Consider the following 25,492-nt stretch of genomic DNA (forward strand, 5'->3'; position numbering starts at 1 on the left):
TGAAAAAATAATTTGTTTGATTACCTTTGAAAATCAAGTGTCTTTAGACACAGAAAATAATGCACTGTCTCTTTTAAACTCTCAACCTATCGCTTTCCTTTACTTACACTTCCCATCTGTCAACAAGTGCTTGTAATTTTATTACACTGTCCTGTAGTTTATGCAGAGTTGGTATTATTTTACAGAGTTCTGTTAATGGACTGGATAAATGGTAATGCTATTTAAACTAGTCTCCTGCTCCAGCAAACACAGCTGCAACTGTACTACTATTTCTAGGCAAACATCTTGACCTGAACACGCAGTGCTCTCTCAACCCGTCCAAAGAGAAATTGGAGCAGACAGCAAAGGGAAAGCATAGCCGGCCGCTGGCGGCAACCAACTGTGTCTAATCATAATTCATATACAGTGTACCCTCTTTCTTTTATATTGCATTTAGGCTACACAACAAGCATATGTGCTTCTTCACCTGGCATCTCATTTACAGCCAAGGGTCAAATGGTAATTATTATTCACAGAAGCTCAATAGTATGTTGAAAACTCGCAGTACACACACTGTTTGATTAGCTGTTAAATGCCAAAAATAAATACTAAAACCAAAGCATATTATACATTTTATTGATCATGTTTAGAGAACTTTAATTCTCCTCAGAAATATATTTATTTGGATGTCAATACATGTAAGCATATACAGTGACACATGTAAAAAACCAAATCATTTTATACTCTTCATAGTGATCAAGCTACATATAATCTGAAAACTGATGAACAACATTTAACCAGCATCAATCCCTTCATTGGCCTGACATTTTTTTAATTACAAATTTAGTGTTAAGCGACTGTAGATTTTCAGTATCGCTCATATTTGCTTTTAAACGTGAATGCATTACAACCAGACATTCACTTTCATGGTCTGATCAACAATAACCCTTAGGCAGAGGAAATTTAATACTGTGAAGCCAGTGATCTCTTACTTTCCACCATATACGCTATGAGCAGTTGTGTGTTTTATGTCAAAGAACATCATAGATTTAAGACTAGCATCTATCAAATACACAATTCTGAATTAAATATATTCAAGTATGATTTTGCCTGAAGTGTGCATCCATTTTTTGCCTGCAAATTACGGCTCATTTCTATTTTATATGAATTTAGATAACAACCATTGCACTATAGGTGGAATAATAAAATGATCATAAATCCCTTTCATTTTCCTTCCTTATGGAGGTAATATCTTTATCATGGCTGATGGAAATTATAAAAGACTCAATTGTTAATATATAAAACCACATATGAATATATTATCATATTATAGCAGAGTAAAATACTTTTGTTTGTCAGAACAAAAGCCTTCAGGAGCTTTCTGGCCTAGTAATTTAACAACTCATTGCATCTACAGGGAAGTTCTAGAAACAAAGCATACATCCAAAGCCAAGGAAAGAAACAAAAGTACACAGAACTAAATGTTTACACTAATAATAGAGACATTTTCAGTTTACCATTTCATATTACTATAAGAGGGGAAAAAAGAACTATTATTTCACAACATTAAAACAGAAATCAACTCCTAAAAAATAAAAGCTTCTTTATACCATTTGTTCTCAAGAATATTTCTATATACTAAAGTGGAAATAAATCAGAGGAACCCCACCTTCCTCTACCTTCAGTCTTTTTTTTCCAAGCACACAAGGGGTGAAGCTCTGTAAAATCAGCAATTTCAACAGCAGAAATCTCACCTGAAGTCTAAAGAAGTGTGTCAAATACATATCTAATTAAAACGGGGCTGAATTTGTACAACCTTTTCAAAGCCTACTTAAGCATGTCATGCTGTATCCCTTCCATATCACATACTATAACTGAAAGGTACCTTAAAATTTATTTTTTCACAATAACTGATCATGTAGATAAATACAGAAATCAGTATCTGAGCTTCATTCCATGTTTTTACTGCAATAGAAGTGGATTCTTAGAAGGGCCAATGGTTCAAAACATTAATTTTAAAACATTGCCAAGAGTAAAACATTAGCAAACCAAAGAATACATTCAAAACAAAAACTCGTTACCCAATTTGATAGTTTTTATTTAAGGTAAAACATTTCATAGTTTCTTATTCCCAGAGCTTAAGTTACTACCTTTCTTTTCTTTGTGAGGGGACACAGGAGAGACTTCTCCACAGACCTACTATTTGCCAATGCTGTGATTTTTCTGGTCAAGCGTGCACAGCCACAAAAACAGAACATCACAAACCGCAGTGCTTATACAGTGCTATATCTCTGGGTCAGAATCTCCACAGGCATTTTTTATTTCTTTTAACACAGAAACCAAAAAACAAACAGGAGAAAAGGAAAGCCAAAGTATTCTTTCAGCAAAACTTCATTGCCAAAGTGGGAATGGATGAAACAATATTTTGTCTCGTACAACTATCAGTAAATAACATAGATCGAAAAAAAAATTTTGCAAAGCAGTCAAAGAAAGTACTCAGCTTAAACAAAACATCAGTGCTCCTGGATGCATTTTAGCCCTGTTTGAGGCAAAAGACAAAAAACCTAATGCAAGACAGAATAACAGACCGATTCCAAATTTTCCAGAATAAGTTATTGGGTCTTGCCTACTTACAGCCTGTATAACTTCGGCGTCCCCAGAAAGAGCAGTTCAGAAAGCAACTGGAGGTTATTTCTGTTTAGGCGCCTTTAGAAAGAAAAAGAAAAAGTTGTGTTAAATTACAAGTGCTACAGCAATGCAATGCAACCACTTTGAGCAGGCATCTCGGTGCTGTAACAAGCTGATTTTAAAGACCAGAAAGGCTATGCAATGCTGGTCCATTAGCGGAGACATGGTCCAGCAGTAAATTTACCATGGACTAATTACATTTTCTGGTTTCCCCAACAGACCATATTACCTATTTTACGAAAGATTTTGAAGCTCTGTAGTGTGAATCAATCACTAAGTTGGGACTCTGTCCTGCATAAACAACCAGAAAACTAAAAATACAAAATCAGCAGTTTAACTTCCAATTCCCCACCAACTCTGTGTTCCTCTTAGTATAATGAAGCAGATAGACATTTTGTGACCATGAAAAGATTCAAGGGAACATGTATCAAATGCATACACTTAGTTATGTAATCAGACAATGTATCTAAAGATCCATATAACCAATTTAAATAAAAAAAGCAAAGGAAGCTGTTACAGAAACCCTGATCAAGCAAAAGTCAGAAAAATCAAGAAGTCCCAACTTGTATTTGGCATTACAGGGGGTTTTTTGCATACAGGGTTTTTTTTTTCCTCCAGCTGTAAAGATACACCAAAGGAAGTTAAATAAAAAAAAAACACCATAATCAGTTGTACATAAGACATAACAAAAGCAAAACTACAACTGGACTTTGGAAGATACCCATTTGTCTATGAAGTTTCTCAATGAACATGCTGACCAGGGTCAAAACTACTTAGTTTGAAGTGACAAGTTCAAAACCCACTGTATTATAGCCATAGGCAACAGAACAACCACTAGCCAAGACAAATATATTCCATCTTCATCATCTTTTTTTAAACATACAATGCAGATTGTTCTAATGCGTTTAAGTGACAGCCCTGAAGCATACACTCATACCAGTCAAGAATTCAAGCTCAAAACAGGTTTTTGGTTGTTTTTAAGCAATGCACCACACAGGTCACCTGCTATTCAAGCAAAGCAACATACTGAAAAAACTGTTTTGTCCCATCAACCTCATCACAAGGCTCAGTTTGCAATGCACAGTGCTTTCAATACAATAATTCAAGGCATTCCTGGACACCAGACTGCATGGTAGTATCTGAAATTTATTTTATCCTTACAGTGGTTACATTACATATGTCAACATACTGCTACCAAGACATTCCACAAGGTAAATAAAGATATTGGACAACAGTTTTGCAAAATTAAGTTTTAGAATTTCATAAAGCTTCAGAATTTCTTGTTTGTTAGTCCTGGGGCTGAATTCAAACAGTTAAGCCTGTTTAGCCTCTAAGGGCTCATTTTTCATAAACATTGTTCCATCTAAAGGTCTTTCCAATTTGAAGGTTTTTCTATAAATTCCCATATAGATACACACACACACTCGATATCCAGTTTTACATAGCTCCATGGTTTAGTTCACTTAGTTATTGCTCCCTTAAAGTTCAATGTGGCTACTGATGAGAGCAAAATAATCTGAAAAATAGTCTTACATACCCACAGGTTCATTCCCACATTTCAAACCATAAGCAAGCAGTGAGCTTTTTGAGATCTAGATATCCATAGTTCTCCAGTTTTAATGTCAGGTTCCTTCTTGTTAGTCAAGCACCAGAAATTCTAATTTCTTTAAGCAGAAGAAATTTAAATCACACATTTAGAAGATTAAAAGATAATTTAGAATGAGTGAAAGAGATCCTGAAAAGGAAGGACTACAGTAGCAGGATAAGTGAAATGAGTGAAGATGCAGTTTAGTAAGAAATAGGAAACAATGCTTAATCCAGCAGCAGCAAAAAAAACCCCTGAATTGTGATCTTGCAAGTTGTATTTCCAAATCAGTAGAAGGAAAGTTTTCAATATAAAGGAAAGATAAAGCTATAAAGAAGTTTATGACTAGTGGAAGACTTCTGGTTTGAACACTGCTTAAAAAGAAAGCCTTACCTACATAAAAAATAAAGTGATATATTTTAGTGTTTGTGGATCTACTGCATTTTCAGAATAAGGTCGTTTAAAAATAGGTATTTTCTTACCTTTAGTAAATTTATTTATAAAAGTATATACTAAGACCACAAAACTGAAGTAGTAGGAGGAAAACTGTTTCAAAGTAACAGTTACATTTGTGATCAAAAAAGAATAATGAGAAAATGGAATTCTTAGATACTGAACCTAAACAAATGGTTAAAGAGAGAAATAAAATTCATTCATCCCTTCTCATTGCTAAATAGATAGTTCAAACTTAAACCTCTAAGTAAGTCCCTGATTACAGATCAAGAAGTACAGGGGAAAACATGCAGGGTAAAGACTTTGGGAAGTTAGTCTCTAATCAGAAGCTATTCAGGACAAAAATTTCTGTTGATATTTAAGGACTCTATTAGGTTCAGATGCTAAACAATAATGGCAAGCTGTAACTGAAGAAGCAATGAAATCATTTAGTATCTGTGTTTTTGTAGAAGTGCCATATAAAACAAAAGGAGGCACTACAGTACAATGATGTAACATTAACTGATGACGAAGTTCTTCAGGCAGGCTGCCTTTCACTAAATGCAACAGTCTTACAAGGACACACTTAGCATTGCTTTAGAAGGACACTTCACAGGTGAAATACTTGTACTAGTACATAACTTTCTACACAAGCAGTTAATACCTTAGATCAGTAGCTTCTGTTATTACGTGTAGTTCACACAGCCCACACAAATGACTATACTGTTAACATACTGATGCATGTGCTGCTGTACAGGCTTTTAAATCTAAGTTACAGACAATAAATCTAGTTCATGAATGAACCTAACAATAAATAGCACTACCCTCACAACTCAACAGTTTCTACCAAGTGAGCTTGGCACTTAGTGTTTCAACCTACATTTTTTTGCTTTGTCTTTCACAAAATTAAAATGTTTGTTCTTTGAGCACTGAGTTGAGGGAATACACAAGTTAAATAAACCACTGATCTTTAAGGAATCCTGTATTTTGTAGCTTCTACTTCAAATAATTTCAACCCACTCACTGGAGTTTTTTTTCAGAATTAAGCTCTCTCTACCAAAAATCTGACCATTCCTTATTGCCTGTGCCTAAGAATATCAAACATTACTAATTTTCATGAAGGCAACATTGGGAAATATGTCCTTTACTATACTTCCAAAAGAGGCTTTAGCTCTTCTTTACCTCTAACAAATTACAACAGATGCTTTCAAAGGGGTCAATTTGCTGTTCTTAAGTTTCCTACAAGGAGATTTTGTGAACTGGACTTCACTGAAATGAATTTTTCAAAACGATAATAGATAGTTCTGTTTGAAAAAATGCTACAAATTTACACGTAAGTGAATGTGAAGGATGCAGAGCAAATCTGGAATATACAGACTAGTATCACAGTACACAACAGCTTCCAGTTCAACAGTCACTATGAAGAGTTTTCACTCTGAGACAGAGCCACACAAGGAGTCCAGAAAACTGATTCCTATTTTAAAACGGTTCACTAATATACATGGTTCTCCAACATTTCTACTTTCTCAGGTGACCTCATGCTTAATTTTGTCTGAAAAGCAACACGTATCCAGAACACACAGACATAATGGAACAAGAGTTAGACAGGCATGATCTGCTCTCTCTCCTGGAGCTGAAACCTGAGGTAAGCACAGATGGATCACAGAATCCATGACTATAGATTGCAAAGAACTACAGCTACTGCAGAGTAAAAACCACCAGAAAAAACTCCACCACCTTTTCTTTCAATGTGTGTTGGCAGAGACCTCACTGCAGCTAGCTAGCAGGCAGCGTTTCCCCTGGGACAACGTGAGAAGAGGAATTTCAGTTGCATCAACCGAACTGCTCTCCCAGAACTGGCATGAAGTTCAACATGAAGCACTGAAGAAACAGTGATGAGATATTCCATACTGCTACCATTCAGCTTCCCAACTGAGCTAGAAAAAGTTGCATTTCTTAAGCAAAGGCAGAGAGCTCAGAAGAGATGAAGTGTTAGTGGTATAAGCAACAGAAAATATCCTGGAGAATCTCTTCTAACATTGGACTGTAAACTCCCTTCATAGTGGCAAGAAATAAACACATAAGGGTCCAACATCACACAATTCTTTCAATTTAACAAAACAGAGGCACAGTTGCAATTAAAATATATAGAACTGCTTTTTCTTCTGTTACTGAATGCATCTTTAGGAAGAGATTAGGCAAATTGACAGACTGGCACAGGTAGATTTTTGAGCTCTTCATGATGAATTCAAGCAAAGTCCACATACTACCTGAAGTACGCAAAGTATTTTAAATACTTCCAGAGCTCAGTCTTTTTTTAAACACAGTAAAGACTAGAAAAGCATCTTCAAAGCAAACTGATGGAAGAAGTGTACAGAAGGACCAATTTAAGGACAAAGAAAGAAAATCTTTGACAAATGGGCAGGTGAAAATACTCTTTAAGGGAAGCTCAATACCAATAGGCAGATAAAAAGTAGGTACAGACAAGCAATAGGTTACACTGTGAAACAGACAACAGTAAGGTAAGCAAAAAAATTAGTGCGATTTGAGTTACTGGTTCTAGAGAACAGGCTAACTTTGCAGAAATGGATGCGTATCTGGGTTTTACTTGTCTTTTGCATGCAGCCAGAGGATTATGCAGAGGATGACAGAGTTAAAGGTAGAGTAAACTGCAGGGAGAGCACATTACACTCCCCGTGACATGTATCCCAACCCACTGAAGTCTGGCCATGCCACCAATCCATTCTGATGTCTCTCTCAAGTTTTCATGTCACAATAACTGTGATCCAGTATCAATCATGAATGGGGGAGGAAAGGAGAGAAAAAAAATATTACACTGTCTGCAATGTAATCACCTGCAATTGGTATAATTCACAAGCAGCTCTGTTTTTGTTTCCCAGACTTGTCACAGCCTTCACTGTAACTTGCTTCTGATCCCATTGTAATCAACTACATACAGCCAGTGAAGCTGTATGAGACTGCACAGCCTCTCTGAGCAACAGAGTTGTTCCAGGGCTTGACTGTCCTTATGGTGAAGAAGTTTTGCCCTTATACCCAGTCATAACCTCTCATTTCAATTTATGCTTGTTGTCTCATCACAGCAATGAGCCTGGCTTGAGCTTTTTGATAACCACCTCACAGGTACTGGAAGGCTGTTATTTTATCCCCCACAAGTCATCTTCCAGTGGGTTTTAGTTCAAGTAGACACAATTCTAGCCACAGGCCCCGTAAAATAACAAAAGCTTTCAAGAATAACTTGAGAACTGATCGAAGTAGAGAGCTGTTCCAAGTAAATTATAAATCAGCTGTACTCTTTAATTAGAAACAGCCTATCCCATTGGGTGCACAGAGACTGAGAGCCTTCTGAAACTCTAAGTACAAGGCACAGATGCATTTTATTCTACTACCATTGCTTCAGGAAGAAGGATAGAAGGCTCCCAACTCACACAAAGTTAATGATAGCAGAAGCCATTATTTTTCATTCCTCCTTCAAAGTTAGCTGAGAGAAGTAAATACACTATCTGCACATAGTAACACACAGTACTGTACAGCTTAGAAATTGTACTCTTCAAAGGAGCACATCCACACCTACTGTTTGTCAGCAGAGGACATTACTATCACAGCCATTTAAAAATACTATGTAACATCTTTTCACTGAAGCTCATTTGCAAAATATGCATAAACTTTAAAAGCACACAAACATTTTTTCATTAAGTTTCAATTTTAAATGAAAGGACATATCAGTAAACAAACCCCTGAGTGTTCATGCAACAGCACTTTCTACTCACAATGACAGCCCACCAGGCTCCTCAAACACTTCCAACAGGTTACAGGGATACGCATCTGCTGGGAAGGTCTAATACTGGTTCGGGCTTTATGAGCTCAGGAAAAACCGAATCAACCTACAAAATTATCCAAGTATCTTAAAGCTGAAAGCTTGTGCACAGCACCCAAATCATCTCCATGGACTGGTTTAACCATTAAGTCCCAAAAACCTGACCCTAGATATATAGGGAGTCCTGGTTTCGGCTGGGACAGAGTTAATTTTCTTCCTAGTAGCTGGTACAGTGCTGTATTTTGGATTTAGTATGAGAATAATTTTGACAACACGCTGATGTTCTAGTTGTTGCTAATCCTTATCCTTATAATGCTTATCCTAAGTCAAAGATTTTTCAGCTTCCCATGCTCTGCCATCAAGCAGGTGTACAAGAAGCTGGGATGGAGCAAGGCCAGGACAGCTGACCTGAACTAGCCAAAGGGATATTCCATACCATAGGACTCAGTATATAAACTGGGGGAGTTGGCTGGTGTCATGGTTTAAGCCCAGCTGGCAACAAAGCACCATGAGGCCACTCACTCACTCCCCCCCACCCTGGTGGGATGGGGAGGAGAAAATACAAAGAAATGCTCATGGGTGAGACAAGAACTGGGAGGGATCACTCCCCAATTACGGTCACGGGCAAAAAAAACCAGATGCAACTTGGGTGAAAAAAAAAAGCCAAAATCAATTTAATTTACTACCAATCGAATCAAAACAAGGATAATAAGAAGTAAAACCAAATCTCAAAACACCTTCCCCCCACCCCTCCCTCCTTCCCAGCTCAACTCCACTCCCAATTTTCTCTACCTCCTCCCCTCCAGCAGCGCAGGGGAATGGGGGTTGGGGTCAGTTCATCACACACGGTGACCACCGCTCCTTCTTCCTCAGGGCCAGGACTCCTCACACTCTTCCCTCCCACAGGAGACAGCCCTCCATGAACTTCCCTGGCATGGGTCCTTTCTGCAGGCTGATCTTCAGGCACAGACTGCTCCAGCTTCTCACAGGAGCCACCGCTGCGGCCCCTCCCCTGCTACCAGAACCAGCCACACAAACCCAAAACAGCCGGGAGGGGCCAATCCCTGCTCATGGACTGGCTGGGCATCAGTCAGCAGGTGGTGGGCAAGTGCTTTGTGCACCCCTTGTCTCTACTGGGTTTTATTCCTCTCTTTTTGTTACCTTGTCATTACAATTACTATTGTTATTATATTTTATCTTCATTATTAAAATGTTCTTATCTCAATCCACAAGTTTTACCTTTTTTCCCAATTCTCCTCCCCATCCCGGGGCAGGGCAGGGCGGGGGGGGGGGGCAGAGTGAGCAGCTACGTGGTTCTTCATTGCCAGTTGGGGTTAAACCACAAAAGAGTCAGAATAATAGACATCAGAATAATGATGCCTATTTCCTCACCAGAGAACCTCATATAGAGCTTGACTTAGGCTTACATCTGCAAGGAAGCCAAGCCTTATTACTTTTCTACAAAAAATGTGTTGCTATATCTGCCAGAGGCAAAGAACATCTGTGCACCCATGTCCAAAGCCACAGTCTACTGAACTTCAACACATCTGGCAACTGCTGTCTGTAAATGTGACTTGCATGAACATGTCATCAAGTGAGAAGAAGGCCCAAGAACTAAGAGCTAAGCAAAAGATTGTGCCAGTTTTTCCATTAAGAATTCTCTGCAAAGATCTTTGCATCTCTAGTCAAACTACTCATAATCTCATTAAACCTAGCAATATCAAGTTTACTGACCACATGAATAAAAATTGGAATCTGAGAAGTTCAGGGCTGATCCTACAGCATTTGGATGCCTAAGTCAAAATCTTCCCCAGGTCAAGAACCACTTAATCAGGGCTCCATTTTCCAGGCTAAACAGTGACTAGCTAAGACAGACATCTAAGTTAGTCTCAATTTAATATATCAAATACCAATTAGACATTTGTTTTAGTAAAAAAAATTTCTGAAAGGAAGCAGGACACAGACACTACTGCAAACTCAGTTTCTTACTTGCGTAGGAAGTGGTGAAAGTTACTTTGCAAACTATAGTACTACATTGTACTAGTGTACACTACTTGAACCCTAACATATTTTCTGTCCTTCATTTTCTTCTCACACGGGGCTGATGTTAAGTCCAAAATTATCACATTTCTCCCCTACCCCAATCAATTCTCCATACATTATGCAGAACACTATTTTGCACAGAGAATCAGGAGTCTATACTCACTTTGCCTTTTAAGAGGTTTTCCAATATAAGCAGAGCTAGGACAAGCTCTTTGTTTAGCTGTGTTTGGGGTTTTTTTGTTTGGGGTTTTTTTTTGCTAAAAAGAAAAGAGACAAACTAAGACTGTTATCTGGAAGCTTCTGCATTCCTTACTTTTTCAACAGAAAGGATATTTCTATAAATAGCTAGTCATTACTCCTATTAATTCTGCCTATGGCATCAAAAAGAGCATGAAAAACAAAGCAAAAGCCAGGAAACTACAGGCTGGGCAGCCTCACCTCGATGCCTGGGAAGGTGATAGAGCAAACCAGAAGCTATTTCTAGACACAGTAAGGACAAGATGATGACTGGGAGTAGTCAGCAACTGGATTTACAGCTGGGAAAATCATGTCTGACCAGCCTGATAACCTACAATGAATAAGGAGCTGGGCAGATGAGGGAAAGGCAGTGGATGTTGCTTATCCTGACTTCAGTAAAGCTTCTGACACTGTCCTCGTAACAGTTGTCTTCACAGACAAACTGATAAAGTACAGGCTACAATAGCAGATGGTGAGGTGGACTGAAAATTGTCTGAAGTGGCCAGTTCAAAGAGCTGTGATCAGTGGCACAAATCTCCAGCTGGAGAACAGTCACTAGTGGTGTACCCCAGGGGTCAGTACTGGAGCCAGTACTGTTCAACATCATCATCCACAACCTGGAAGATGGGAGAGAGTGCACCCTCAGCATGTTTGCAGATGATACAAAACTGGAAGGAATGACTGATGCACCAGGTGTGTGCACTGCCAGTCAGAGGAACCTGGACAGGCTGGAGAATTAGTCAAAAAGGAACCTCATGAAGCTCAACAAAAGGGAACTGCAAAGTCCTGCACCCAGGGAGGAAAAACCCCATGCACCAGCACACACTGGAGAACAACCAGTTGGAAATCAGCTTTACAGAGAAAGGCCTGGGGTCCTGGTAAACAAGAAATTAAACTGGTGCCAGCAATGTGCCCTTGCAGCAAAGGCCAACAGCATCCTGAGCTGTACTAGGAAGAGTGCTGCCGGCAGGTCAAGGTGGGTGATCCTTCCACTCTACTCAGCACTGGTGACACATCTGGAGAACTGTGCCCAGTGCTGGACTCCCCACTAGAAGAGAGACATGGACATACTGGAGCAAGTCCAGAGAAGGGCCATGAAGATGATTAAGCAGACAGATTGAAGCACCTGTCAGAGCAGGAGGAGTTGAGAGCTGGGACTGTTCAGCCTGGGGAGGAGAAGGCTCAGAGGGATCTCAATGTATATAAATGTATCACGTGTATCAATAAGTGATGCACTTCCTTCCCAAGTAAGGAAGACTGAGCCAGACTCTTCTCATAGATGCTCAGTGAAAGGACAAGAAGCAATGGGAACAAATCAAAATACAGGAAAGGTTTTTCTTATGTTTAAATGTAATTTGACTGTGAGGGTGGTCAAACACTGGAACAGGTTGCCCCAAATGGCTGTAGATTCTCCACTGTTGCAGACATTCAAAACCCAACTGGAAACAGCCCTCAGCCACCTGCTCTGATCGACCTTGCATTAATCAGTGGCATGGGACTAAACAATCTACAGTCTCCTTCAAACGTCTACAATCCTATGAGGCTAATTAATTGGGTTTTATTCTATAAAGTATACCACAAAGAAGGAAAAAGAAGTTATAAAACCTCCATAAAATAATATGGAGTCAAGTATCAGATGAAGCAAGGAAGATCTTTGACAACACTTGGAATTACTTCCAAGAAAAAAAAAAAGGCAAAGAAAGAGGGGAGGGGAAGTTGATCTATTGGATGGAATTTAGCTAGAGTTTGGACAGATTGTTTAGAAAGGCAAGAAGGGCCTGCAGAAAGTCCAGATAGGTTTGTAACTGTCTTTCTGGCACTGAGTTACCACACTAAGTCTTCACTCCAGTATTTTTCTGTAGCACCTGTACAGGCATCTTGCCAAACGAAATTCAGAAAGGCTGGTGTGTCTTAAAAAAAATTAAGGGAGACTTTGCCACATTGTATTTGATTATCGGTCTAGACTATTATTAAAGACAAGCCAGCACAATGCACTACATACTATGAAGGAAAAAACATTTCTTCTGATGAAGTTTCAACCAGATTCTTCAGAATAAATGAGGTAATGTAACAGCATGAGTCACTGAAGTGGCAGCCATGCAGCCAGATCCCTCATACATTTTGGAGTTTAACTGTAAAATTCCAGATAGAACTGTGGCTTCTGCAGTTAAAATAAGGAACATCTTTCAAATATGCTATATTACAATGTAATGACAATTCAATTTTCACCTGTGGCCATCTAACATTAAATCTGGTGGGTTTTTTTTTAAATATTGAACTGGCTCTGCAACAGAGATTATTTTTATAGAGTAAAACTAAAATGTATAGCCTTAAGTTTAATATCACTGCTCTATAGCATCAATTTAAAATAGCTTCCGAACACAAAACACTATTTGAAACAAAAACATTGACACAACAGTTCTGTAGAACCAGATCTGGTTTCAACATTTTGCAACAGTGCAAATTACCCATTTCAGAGGAAGCAAGAAAAAAGAGCATCCAGCAAACAATGTCACAAAGGATGAGCACAAAACAGATGTGGGAAAAATAAACAGCCTTCCTGCCCTGGAATTTGTAAAAAGATCTGCAAAGAGCAAACAGGACTTCTCACTGCAATTTGACTTCTAGACCTATAAAAGGAGTCCCATGAGAAAAGACACTCAGATGAATAAAATATACTAAAAATAATAGCAAACATTTACAAGACTTTTAAAAGAAGAACATCACTCTTGGACTTAAAGTTTTATTAACATTTTGTAGTATTCTGCAATCAAAATGTAGCTATAATCTGATTTTTAAAATTCCATTAGAACACTACATCTTTTCAAATACTGTATTCAAAGACAGCCTTTGTCTCTTTCTGATTTAACAGACATTTTTAGAGAAGGTATTTGAAGTTGCTTTGACAAAAGTCTGCTAATACAGAATAATTACTGTAGTATTTTTTTATTATTTTTAAACTATAAATACACGTACCCCAGTACAATTTGTGTAAGATGGTCTCACATTCCTTTGGTAAGTGATTAGCACCGCAGGCTTCATGGTCTCTTCCTTGTTCTAAGATGAGGAATGCGCTATACATTGCCCTTAAACTATGTAGGATTAGCTAAGAGAAGGGTTTTTCACATCCGTGATTAACAAGGAATAACTGTTCACCCCCTTCAGGGCTGTTCAAAAACATATTCTCTACCTGAACTCATTATGCTTCTGCTACCTATCACACATGCGTGAAGGTATTAACCCTTCAAACACTCTTATATGCTGACTGAAGCCAGACAGGTGATTAAGTATAAATGCTTTAAGGGGGAGAAAATCAAAACATCAAGCAGCCTGAAAAAACAAGCACATGCATCAGCACCTCAGGTTGTAGGCAGTCCAACCTAGACCTTCCTGGCTGCAGTAGTCAGAAACTGTTCAGAAGGTACCCCAACTGAAAAATTAATTCTCAGGCTTCAGTAATGAATTTGCACACCAAAATGAAGACCAAGATTCAGTGAGAAAAGAAACTGGAGACTAACTTCTAGCTAAAAAGCTAAGAACTCATTCCAAGAGCTCAGTACAACTTCCATACTATGCAATACAAGGTCTCACCACCAAAAAAGCTGCTTTCACTGAGACGACGTATAGTCAAGCACAACAAGATGAAATATCATTCAGTTATTTGCTGTTCTTTTAGCTATGATAGTGATACAAATGATTCCTGGAACAGTACCGGTGACTCCACTGCTAACATAGCATTTTTCACCACAGGTCCTAAAATTCCATATTAGCCTTTAAACTTCAATTCTAAGCCTCTGTAAATTGGAAAAAAAACAACAGATTCTGCTTCAGCTAGAACTGCAAAACTGCATCATAAAAATAGACAACATCTGGCATTTTTTCCAGAAGTCCCTGCTCCTGAACTCTGATCATGTAGCTCTGTGGAAGTGAAGTCTGGGGGTTTTAACACTTCTTTTCTGCAACTGAAAGAGCTATATTCTATCAGAGATTCAAAACCCAGAAAGAAAAAGTTCAGACCAAACCTAATTAATCTGAGATTAATTTATTGACACAGCTCACAATTAAAGAATCATAGAAAATCCTGCTACTCCTCTTTTAAAAGTTACTATTTTCCTACTTGGAATTTACATTTTATGGATAGAGCTCATCAAATAAATGGAATAAAACGAAAATCTCATGCCACACATCAATACATAATAAAAAGTTAGCACATAGGTTTATTTTAATCTCTGGAAAGCATGTTTTATCCCATCAGTGATACAGGAAGTCTGGACCCTAAGAAAGAACATACACATAATATAGTGTAGCCCTTTCCTAGACTAGACAAAAAGAGCAGTACCAGTTTATCTAGTCTATTTTGAAACAGCTGCTAATTCCCTCGATAATTGCCCAGGCCTGGTGGGCAATACTGCCCAAGACAAGCTGTATTTGTTTTTGTTCCTAGATGGAACATTTTATTTCTTAGTCCATCCTGCTATGCGAGCTTTCATAAGATGAGATGCTCTGTAAAACACCATACGTTCAGAGATCCCAGTAACTCATAAGTAAGTTTTGGTTTTGTAATTTCAAAACCTGCTAATACAGCTTAATAGTTTACTGCATACTGCATTTATCAGACTAGGTTAGAGCCCAAACAGATTAACTCTAACCATGTAATATGCGAAATACAGCTAAAAAAACCTTTATTATACTGAATCCCGTTTAATATCTTTGACAAGATTGACTCCTACATATTGAGGTTATAATTAAGCCCTTGCTGCAGAAGCTGCAAACATAGCAGTTTCACACATAGATTTATATCCAGAAAAGAAATTCAAGTAGTATTTCAGTGTGTTTGCTAAGCAGAAAAAAAAAAAAAAAAACTTTTCCTTGAAACTATGTAGCTGAAATATACTTTTCCTTCTGTGCTCTGGCATATCTTTAAGTTTCAAATTGTTCACCCACAGCATGAACAAAACTTTAATAATTTTCACTACTACTCAGTCAAACACTCCTAAGTAAATGCTCTCTTCATCTTAAGTTTTAATAACTTATTTAATGTACTCATGGAGATGGAGCCCCAATAAATAGCAAGCACAGACAATTCCTCAATTTGTTATTTTAGAATTGTGTTGCAAAAATTTAGAAAAATGCATGAACTGTAACAAAACATTTAATTCCTGAAATATTTCTTTTTCCATCACTCAGTAATACATTGTAAGAAACATGAAAATACAACCCAGATAGCTTTCAGTTTAAAAGCCATTTCAAGTACCAACTTGATATTCAACCCTTACAGCATTCTTTTCTCGAACACAGGATTTCATCTTATTTGCACCATGTAGCTCAGAGGGGCTGGTTTTGGGGGATGTATGGGGAGCATAAATATTTAGCTCAGATACTGACTCAGAAGTTGCAGTTGTTCTAGGGCCTGAGAGAGTAAGATTTTTACTTCCACACTAGTTTTCAGCAGAAATAGGTTTTGTGGGATTTGGGGTTTTTTTGTTTCTGGCGGTTTTTTGTTAGTTTGTTTTTTTTAAGTCTACACAGAGGGCTCTTTAGAACTATTAAGATATTAAACAGACATTTTAGAAATAAATTCTATTAATTCAAGTATCAAAAGTGTAGGGGCTTGGCCTGGAAACTTTTTAGGCCACACAAGTAACCTTTCTCACAAGAGTAATCAGTGGGACTACTCATGCAAACCAAGTTATTCACGTGGTAAATGTCTGCAGAATCAGACTCCAAATTAGCATTTTAGGGGCATACTGCTGCCTCAATGGATTATTCACAAATACAGGAAGAAAAATGTGGGTAGTTTTCAAATGATTGCTGTAAACTCTTCCTATGCTGACATCTTTTGGATGTTTAGCATAATCTTTGAATGTTCATAGCTGGCATCCCAACTACTAGACATCGAAAAATTATTAGCAAAATTTATGATTAAAAACAGTGTTCCTATCAGCCAAAAACCACGTTTTCCTAAATGAAAAGGTAACTGCTCTGCTATGTAAATAAGTGAAGAGTATATTTAGCCCTCAAAACCTGACTACATGGTATTTCTGGAGTACAGAGAACTGTAAGGAAATTTTAGACTTAAGTAGCTTATAATAGAACTGGTTCAACAGTCTATAGCAGCTGTCTTCAAATTTTATACTTCCCTTCAGATGACAATGGCTTGTAAAAACACTGGGATACTTTGAACAGTAGCTGCAACCCCAGAGAAGAAGGTGGCCTTGGGGATAACAATTGACCACACTTTTTAAAAGTCATTTTTAAAGCTGGGTGTAATAATAGTGTTAGTTTTCAGAAAGTGGAGCTTTTCACTTTATCTTCATCTTGTTTTCATAAGAGGCTATTTCAAACTATTATAAACATCACACCCAAGATGACAGCTTTATAAAGAAATAAGAAACAAGTGTTTAATTTCACATACTCATAAGGAATTGTTTCAAAAGGTTTTGTCTCCCATAATAAGCAGTGGTCTCTGGAAATTCTTAAATGTTGTGGAAATTCTCCATACCTTGACCCTTTGTGCCTTCCTGCCATGAAACACACCGAAACCCACCACTGATACACAACTGTGGTCTACATGAGAAAGGTTCAGACAACGTAACGGGTCACAATCCCAATCCTTTCTTTTAGGGACCTGCCATGTACTGAATGGCCATAAACTCTTTAAAGGCTCTACTCATAGAAACATGGGCTCATCATACAGGTTACTAGTTAATATAAAAAGTCTTGCAGATGTTAAATACAGGACAGAGATGATCATAATTAAGCCAAGAGTTTTTGACACTGCTTCAGGACGTACACAAAGGTACAAGTTGTCCCAGTGATTGAAAAACGGGCTGTACATATTGAAGTTCAAAGGGGCTTGTTTCAGCAGACGGAGCATCTACACAACACAACAGACCATGCGATTCAGCCACTCAAGATACAGGCTGTGAAGAAAGCCATATTCACGGCAGACTTACTAGCTCAGGCAGTGTTGTACCAAATTGGTTTGGACTGGAGTTAGTACCCCATTAAGAGCTGAGCCTTCAGACAAGACTGCCAGAGATTATAACTAAGTGAACATTCGACTGAAGACTTTTCAGAGAAGTATCCAACTAAAAGGCTTATAGCAAAATCACCTTCAGCTTTACCAGGGTCTCTCCAGCAACTAAAGTTTCCACAAACCTAAAACTTACCTGATTAAGTTGCTAGTTTCCATCTTGTTTTCCCTCCCAGTTCTTATGTGGTAGGCACTACTACACGATCACTTATTGTTAACTGAACATTTTTAATTTAAAGTTACAGGTGGGCTGCTGTGGTAACAATCACTAGCTACGGCAGTATTCATTGTGGTTTCGGTTTCCATTGCAATTCTACAATTACACTAGTGTGACACAAATTCCTGTTATGGAGCACATTAGGTCTAAATAGCTTTGTGTACATACTACTACATATATCTAGTGTACTAGAGATTTGTTGTTGTTTTACTAAACTGTAGGAGAAACATTTCTATCCACCTGAGAGAGGTATACATAGATTTAATCAAATCATATCTTAAGTAGCTCTCTTCTGAAGAGACAGTTGAGAGTTTCTTCTTTCAGAGATTAATTTTGCAAAGTGCTTCAGGTCTTCCCTTAGAGGGAGTTGAGGATATTCAGCATTTTGCATGATCAGATCTACAAATGAGTATTCGTGACAAGTAACTTACTGATCAACCAAACAGTTCCTTGGAAATCAGAGTAACTGGTCTAAGAAGAAATTATTTTCTAACTGAAATTCCAGTTCAAAAACAAAAAACCCAAAAGCACCACTTAACCTAGAGAGATGGATTTATTTTTCTTCCCAAAGGGAAACTACTGTGAAAGTCTGTTCTTCACATTAAAGAGAGTACTGAACTACAGGAAACACATTTTAAAATTCAGCCTGTATACACTAGCACAAGATATTAAAACAGAAAAAATATTACATGTAAACAATCTTATAAACCAAATTGAGTTCATTACCTTCCATTGGCATGCTAAAAGCACTGCATCAGGTATTCTTTGACAGTAGCTTGGCACATTACACTTACAGTGGAAATGTGACATCCTACACTTACACATTGAAAAAAACTAAAAAGCTTTAAAGGGCTTGCTATTTAATGCATAAAAGAAAATACTTGAAGGAAGGATCCACAAGTTTCCTGAGAAATCGTTTTGAATTTCAGAATCTCAAGGAGATGAATTGGCTGTCAGATAACAATGCGCCTTCATCAGATGGACTTGGCAGTTGTAAACAAGAGGAATTTTCTCAGCTTTTCCTCACAAATATGAAATATTTGCTCTTAGCCAACAGCTGGGGCGGTTTAAAGACATCCTGCATATATATTCAAATTACAAGTCACCCACACACCTAACACTGACCGAATTCCAGCAAATTAAAGAAACTCTGACAACTACTGCAGCAGATGCAAAATAACTCTGAAGACAAAACAGAATCTAACTTTGCAGGTCTAAATGACTAAACTTTCAAATGTCATAGTTTGCCTGCTGAAGGGTGAACAAAATAACCTACAAAAGTAGCCACAATTATCAATTTCTCCTCAAAACTAGCATCTTATGAGACTGGAAAATAGCTATTGTTTTCCAAAGATTTTACAAATTTATCAAGAGGCGACCAAAGAAAAAAAAAAACCAGAAAATGTAATGGCAAAATGCGAACACGTCAGACAAGTTAGTTAACCCCTAAAGTTCTTTTTTTTTTCCTAGTACTGCAATTCTATACTTCAGAAATCTTACCATTAAATGCCTCAAAATTATGACACAAGTTAAAATAATTTCTGAAATATTGTTAATAAATCACATAGCAGGGTCTTGCTTCAATATAATCAAGAAACAAAGTTGACTATATGCTGTTTTAAAATTTAGAAAGTATTTGGTATCTCAGCATCAAACCACATTCACAGTGAAAGCATGGATCTTTTAATGTTTATTCATGTTTCATCTATGCGTACTTACTTTTGCAATATGAACTACACTGCTGTTTAATTTTTTAGCTAGACCCTATAAACCAAATTTAGGAATGTGTATACATTATTCCAATATATCCCTCAGCAGGAGAAGCTGTACTAAATCCCTATACTTTGTACAAAGTTTAAAACACATTGTAAAAAAGCATTGCATTAAGTGTTTTAATACAACTTTGAAAAAATCTGACTACGCATTTCTAAGAGCAATCAATCTCATTAAAATTTATTCAAAAAAGGTTGCACTATATAACAACAGTTTCAATTCTTAGGTCAAAAAGTTACTTTGTTTTATTTGAAACAATGAGGTAATTAACCCAAGTACATGATATTTCAACTACTACAGAAATATCATAATTGCACTGGTGGTTACTAAGTCTCTTGAATAGCTTAGTCTATACAACCAACCAAACCATAATGGTTTGTGGGGTTTTTTTGTTTTAAACACACAGCAGCTGTGGATACAGAGCACAACCATAATAAAACAAACAGAATGTTTAGGCCAATGCTGCTCTTCAATGGAGTAAAGTAGAAATACTTTTATGAAGCTAAAGCAGCAGCAAATGAAAAACTATACCAGACCTCAGAGGCATGCTTCAAGAAAAAGTGATATAATGAAAATGCAGCAACTAAGATGCGTAATAATGAAGACACAACTCTGAAGTTCTACATGAAGATACATTAATACAGTGGCATTCTTAGACTCTCCTAGCTCCAAACTGAAACTGCATCCAACAATCAGCATCTTGCCTTTAATGAGTCGGATGTCCCAAGTTGTACACTACATTTAAAAAAAATATTTTCATTTGAGGAAATGCAACAAAATAAGAAGGCACATACTGAAAAATAAACAACTGTTATAAAAAGCTAAAGCAGTTTGGGAATCCCGCATTTTCTATGTCCTACTGCAACCAAGCAGGTGTTTGCAATTCACCAGACAAGATCGTCTCATCCCCACTCCATCCTCTCTCCCCACAGTACTCAATTTTTTTTTTAAAGTCCAAATCCAATTAATTTTTGAAAGTTAACAGTTCACATTTTTTTAAGCCTTTGTAAAAGTTTGTCATGTAAAAACTAGAGTAGAATTCAATTACTGCTTTCATACTCTGTAACAAGACAACACTTTATAACTAGCAGTTACTTCCAATAAGACATTGTACAAAACATCCAACATCTCCAAGACTAACATCTAACACTGTACCCCAGAGAACAAGCTTTTTTAGGCGTATTCATGTTTGAAAAAGTCCTTGTGTATTCAAGGGAAAATATTTGATAGTATTCAAGCTATTTCCTACAAGACAATTGCAGTTTACACTCCAAATCTGGACTGCTCGTGAAAGCTCCCCCCTGCCTGGGTCCCACACATACTGCTTGAGAATTTTACTTCTCTTGTGTCTCAATAAGAATAGATGTCCCAAGTTTAAGAAAATAGGAAGAAAAAAAAAAAGAGGCCTTAGTACCCTAACGCACAACTGATTTGATAAAAAAAAAAATATTGTATTTTTAATTCTAAATATACTTACAGCCGCTCCAGTTCTTTTAAATCCTGGAATGCTCCTCTCTCGATAATACTAATCTTGTTCTCCATGAGCTGACTGAAATATAGAAATTTTTATGTATAAGTATTAATAGCTCCAAGATAACTTGTTGCATTAACAGTAGTCACTTAAAGGCAACCACGTATTCATTGAAACAGTACAACAGTTATTCTAGAATGACATCCACTTTAACCTTCCGGACCCATCACCAACACTTTACACAGGCTCACATACCCAAAAGGGGAACAATAATCCTTGGTAAAAGAAAGAGGAATAGATACTACATTTCCTCATTTACTTTAAGAGTCCCAAGTTAAAAAATTACACATATGCATACATGCTGTGTGCACACACACACATACATCATTCCTTTTCGGCAAGTTATAAGACTCCAGTTGAACAATATGAAGGCGATATTAGTCTCACACGAGAATAACAAAACAAAAACACTGAACTGTGGTGTTGGGAAAAAAACATTACTGAAAGATTGCACAGTGGCTGTAACTGTAACAGTAGTTTTGTTTTGTAAAAATGTTAAAAATTACTCTACAACATGATATTCTGTTTCAGAGGGAAACAGAAAAGGATTTTATACGACTACTTGCTCAAATTAAATAGCCTTAACAAATAAGCTAAGTAAATTCTGCAGTATTTTAAACTTGGTATTAGTTAGGGTTTTTTTTTCCCCCCAGAAAAACCAAAACCCCACAGAATTCTGAAAGCTTCACAATGCTTGGAACAAAAGCATTTACAAAAAAAAAAACCTCCAAACCAAATCATTACTTCCTCAAATTCACCACTAAAGTGTTTCCTTTTTGCCCAGAAACTGTAGAAAAGCAATCATCATCACCTGGGACTTGCTTTTAAATTCAGTAAAGGAATAACTTTTTTTCTAAAAAAAATCCCTTCAGGTTGAGAGTACCCATTTCGAGTGTGAACTATAAATTTCCTAACCTTAAACTGAAGTCACTCTAACAGTTATTCAACCAATTCTAGCAACTCATAAGCTACATGCCGAATTAAATCCTCAAGTTATCTCATAGCCTTAAGGAGAGATTAAAAAAAATTAGATTATATTTAAGGCAATTGCTAACTTATTCATATGAGTTTATAACACATGGGGGAGGGGCTGTAAATTCAGATGCAGTAGCACAGCAGTTAAAGAGTGATAGCCCATCCAGCTTATAAACTGAAAGATAACTAGTTCAGTGGTTTTTATAACAAACTGTAGCATCAGTCCTAAAAGGTATCAGTGACAGAAAGTGAAAACTTACAGAACTCGAAGGTGCCTTAGACCAGCAAAGTCGGTCTTGGTGATTCTTGTGATGTTATTTCCATTAAGATCCCTAAGAAGAATAATTTATAAGCAGCAAAATTAAAACATTCAAAAGTTACTTTTAAATTGTTTTGTTTGTTTTCATGGGCACAGCATTTTCAGAAATTAGGAGATGTAAATGAACCCAACAAACCATTCCTACAACTAAGACTGTGTGAGTTCCTAATTTCCAAGTGACTGAACGAAGGTTTATCTTGAAAGCAGTAGTTTCAAACTTTGTAATGAGACCCTTACAAACTCAGTTCTGCCTGCCATTATAAAGCTCATATTTATCCTTAACAATATAGAAGAGTCAAAACCTGTCTGAACGTGGTTAGAACTGCATTTAGAAAGCCACTAAAGCTACTATATATATATATATGCTACAGTATTTGTTTGACTGTTAACAAAAACCGAGTAAGTGGCTGAAATCAAGACAATTTTCACCATTTTTAAGCAACTTTCAGCTTTCATAGTACTGCTACAAAGGCAGAATAGGGCTTAACTTCCTATAGCAAACGTTAGCTTTCAAACAAGCATGAGACTGTTGGAGGGTAAGTGATGAGAAACACGATTTTATGAAAACTAAACTCTTCACTTGCTGCACAGGAAAAGCTATATTGACTGCAGAAAGCAAAGCCTGCTCAGAAGCAATGGAAAACTCTATTTAGGCCCTAGCATTTTTGTTCAGACTTCAGCACTGCTTTCTCTTCTGGAGTTACATGCCCTCTTTTTCATAACATTTTGGAGTCAAGATATAAACTTCCCTCAATTCCAATCACTACAAATAAAACCAGACTTCGCAATTCCTGAGGTAAGCCATTGGGAAGCGGTATTATATGGGAACTACCCTAACAATTACAGTTCATCCCCATCGTAGTTAGGAAAAAAAAAAAAATGTTTTTTTTTTGGCTGTTTATACCACATGTGGCCAAAACACCACTATACAGAAACCGCACAAGTCTCAGCAGAAACGTGTCCCCGGTACTCTTCCTCAGTGAAATTCGTCACTCGAGACGCGTGTTCATACCCCAGCTTTTACTTCTCGCTCTCTAGCAAGTCATTTAATGTGCTCACCTCTCCCACTCCTCAGACCCTTCCGAAAGGCAGCCCGGTACGATAAATAACCGGCCACATGCTCGCCCGCTCTCTCTAGACCAGAAAACACCCTGGCCGGAGGGTACGCGAACGCTCCCAACAAGCGGATGGGGGGAGGGATCGCAGTTGAGGCACAACTTCGCGCCCTGGGAGCGGGGAAGAGGCTGAAACACCCCAGCGTGCCCTCGCCCAAAGGCAGACGGATGCGGGGCTTGCGCCGGGGCAGAGAGCCGCCGGGCTCCCGCTCCGCGCCAGGGCAGCGGGCGGCAGCGCGCCCCCGCCCGCCTCCCCGCGCCCAGACGCCGCGGCCGGCGGGGCGGGAGCGAGCGCTGCGCGCCCGCGGAGCTCCGCCGCCCGCCCCGCGGCCTGCCCGCGCCCGGCTCTTCCCCACCGCCTCGGGGAAAGCAAGCCGCAATAGCCAAGTTTGCCGGGAAATGGGCGCCGGCGGGGGAAGAAGGGGGGGGGGGGCGGAGAGGCCGCTCCGCCGCCGCCTCGGGGCGCCCCCCGGGCCGCGGTGGTGCCCGCCCCGCCGCCCCCGCTCCCCGCGGCAGCGGGAACCGCGCTCCTCGCCGCGGCTTCCCGGGATGAAAGGCAGCGGCTGGGAGCAGCGTCCACCTCTCCCGCGTCCCCGCGCATCGCCGTGAAACGGGCACCGCCAGCAGCAGGGGAAGGGAACGCAACCCACCCCCCACACGCGCCCCCCGCCCCCCCCCCCCCCCAGGGCGTCGGGACCCCAAAGCGGGCCGGTTCCGCGGGGCCAGCCCTGCCCCGGGAGCGCGGACGGGAGCCGGGGGCCGCGGGGCGCTCGCCGCCGCCCCGGCCGGGTTACTTACAGCCTCTCGGTGTTGCGGGGGATGTTCCTCGGGACGCCGCGCAGCGCCAGCCCGTGACAGTCCACGGTGCTCCCCGAGCAGGAGCACTGCGCCGGGCACGGCTGCGGCGCCACCTCGCCCGCCATCGCCAGCAGCAGCCCCAGGGACAGGGTGAGCTTCCCCCAGCCGCACATCATCCCCGCCCGCTGCCGCCCGGCCGGGGCCCGCCGGCCTCGGCCCCGGGGAGGCGCGGGGCGCGCCGCCCTCCTCCTCGCCGCGGGGAGCGCTCGGGCAACTTTCAGGGTGCGGAGCAAGCGAAGTCCTTTCTGTCCGAAGCTCAGGCGACAAAACGACCCCGGCGGCAAAGCGAGGCGGGTGGGCACCGATCCGCGGCTGAAGGCAACTTCGCTGGGAGGGGGGCCGGGCCCGGGCCCTCCCTCGCTAGCCCGTCGGGTGCCGGGGAGAGGCGGCACTCGGGTCTCGTCTTCACACGCTCCCCGCGAAGGCGAGGCGAAGCAAACCCGCGGGCTCAGGCTACGGCGGAGTTGGGCGAGCTCCTTATCTTCCTCCGAGCCGTCACTCCCCTCCGAGCCCCCGGCGAGAGGCCGCGGAGCCCCGTCCGCCCGAGCGGCGCGCTTCCTCCGCGGCGGCCCGCGCAGCGCAGCAGCCGCTCCCACGCGCGTCCCCCGCCGCGGGCCGCTCACAGCCCCACGGGGGGCGGCGGCGGGGCTGACACCGCGCACACACCGCCCTGCCAGAGGCGCCTCAGCAAATCATACCCCTCTCGCAGGCATTCATCAAACTGTCTCACGGAAGGAGGCGGGAGGGGAGGAAAAAAAAAAAAAAAAGTCAAACACACAAGATGATGTTGGGCTTGGCTTTCCACCCCCCGCGCCCCCTCCTGCTGTAAGCTCCCAAGCCAAGTTTAGCAGGAAAGGGCTGGTCCTAGA

The 25,492-nt window shown here is 39.8% G+C and overlaps 1 protein-coding gene across 13 annotated transcripts in view; it reads right to left on the minus strand.

Annotated features, from left to right (window-relative positions):
* SLIT2 (slit guidance ligand 2) overlaps positions 1 to 25,312 on the minus strand; it is a 272,480-nt gene extending 247,168 nt beyond the window's left edge. For 11 of the 13 annotated variants that reach the window (XM_069792821.1, XM_069792866.1, XM_069792830.1 and 8 more), the window contains exons 1-4: positions 24,564 to 24,887; positions 22,592 to 22,663; positions 21,303 to 21,374; positions 2,614 to 2,685 (exon numbers count right to left, since the gene is read on the minus strand). In XM_069792821.1, coding sequence (XP_069648922.1) covers positions 2,614 to 2,685; positions 21,303 to 21,374; positions 22,592 to 22,663; positions 24,564 to 24,739 — 392 coding nt within the window. In that variant the 5' untranslated portion in view covers positions 24,740 to 24,887. Of the gene's footprint in view, positions 1 to 2,613; positions 2,686 to 21,302; positions 21,375 to 22,591; positions 22,664 to 24,563 lie in introns of all 13 variants that reach the window. The other 2 variants (XM_069792881.1, XM_069792805.1) reach the window with 1 other exon arrangement.
* Between the last annotated feature and the right edge of the window lie 180 nt (positions 25,313 to 25,492).

This window comes from Haliaeetus albicilla, chromosome 1, assembly GCF_947461875.1.
Source record: "Haliaeetus albicilla chromosome 1, bHalAlb1.1, whole genome shotgun sequence".
Lineage (NCBI taxonomy): Eukaryota > Metazoa > Chordata > Aves > Accipitriformes > Accipitridae > Haliaeetus > Haliaeetus albicilla.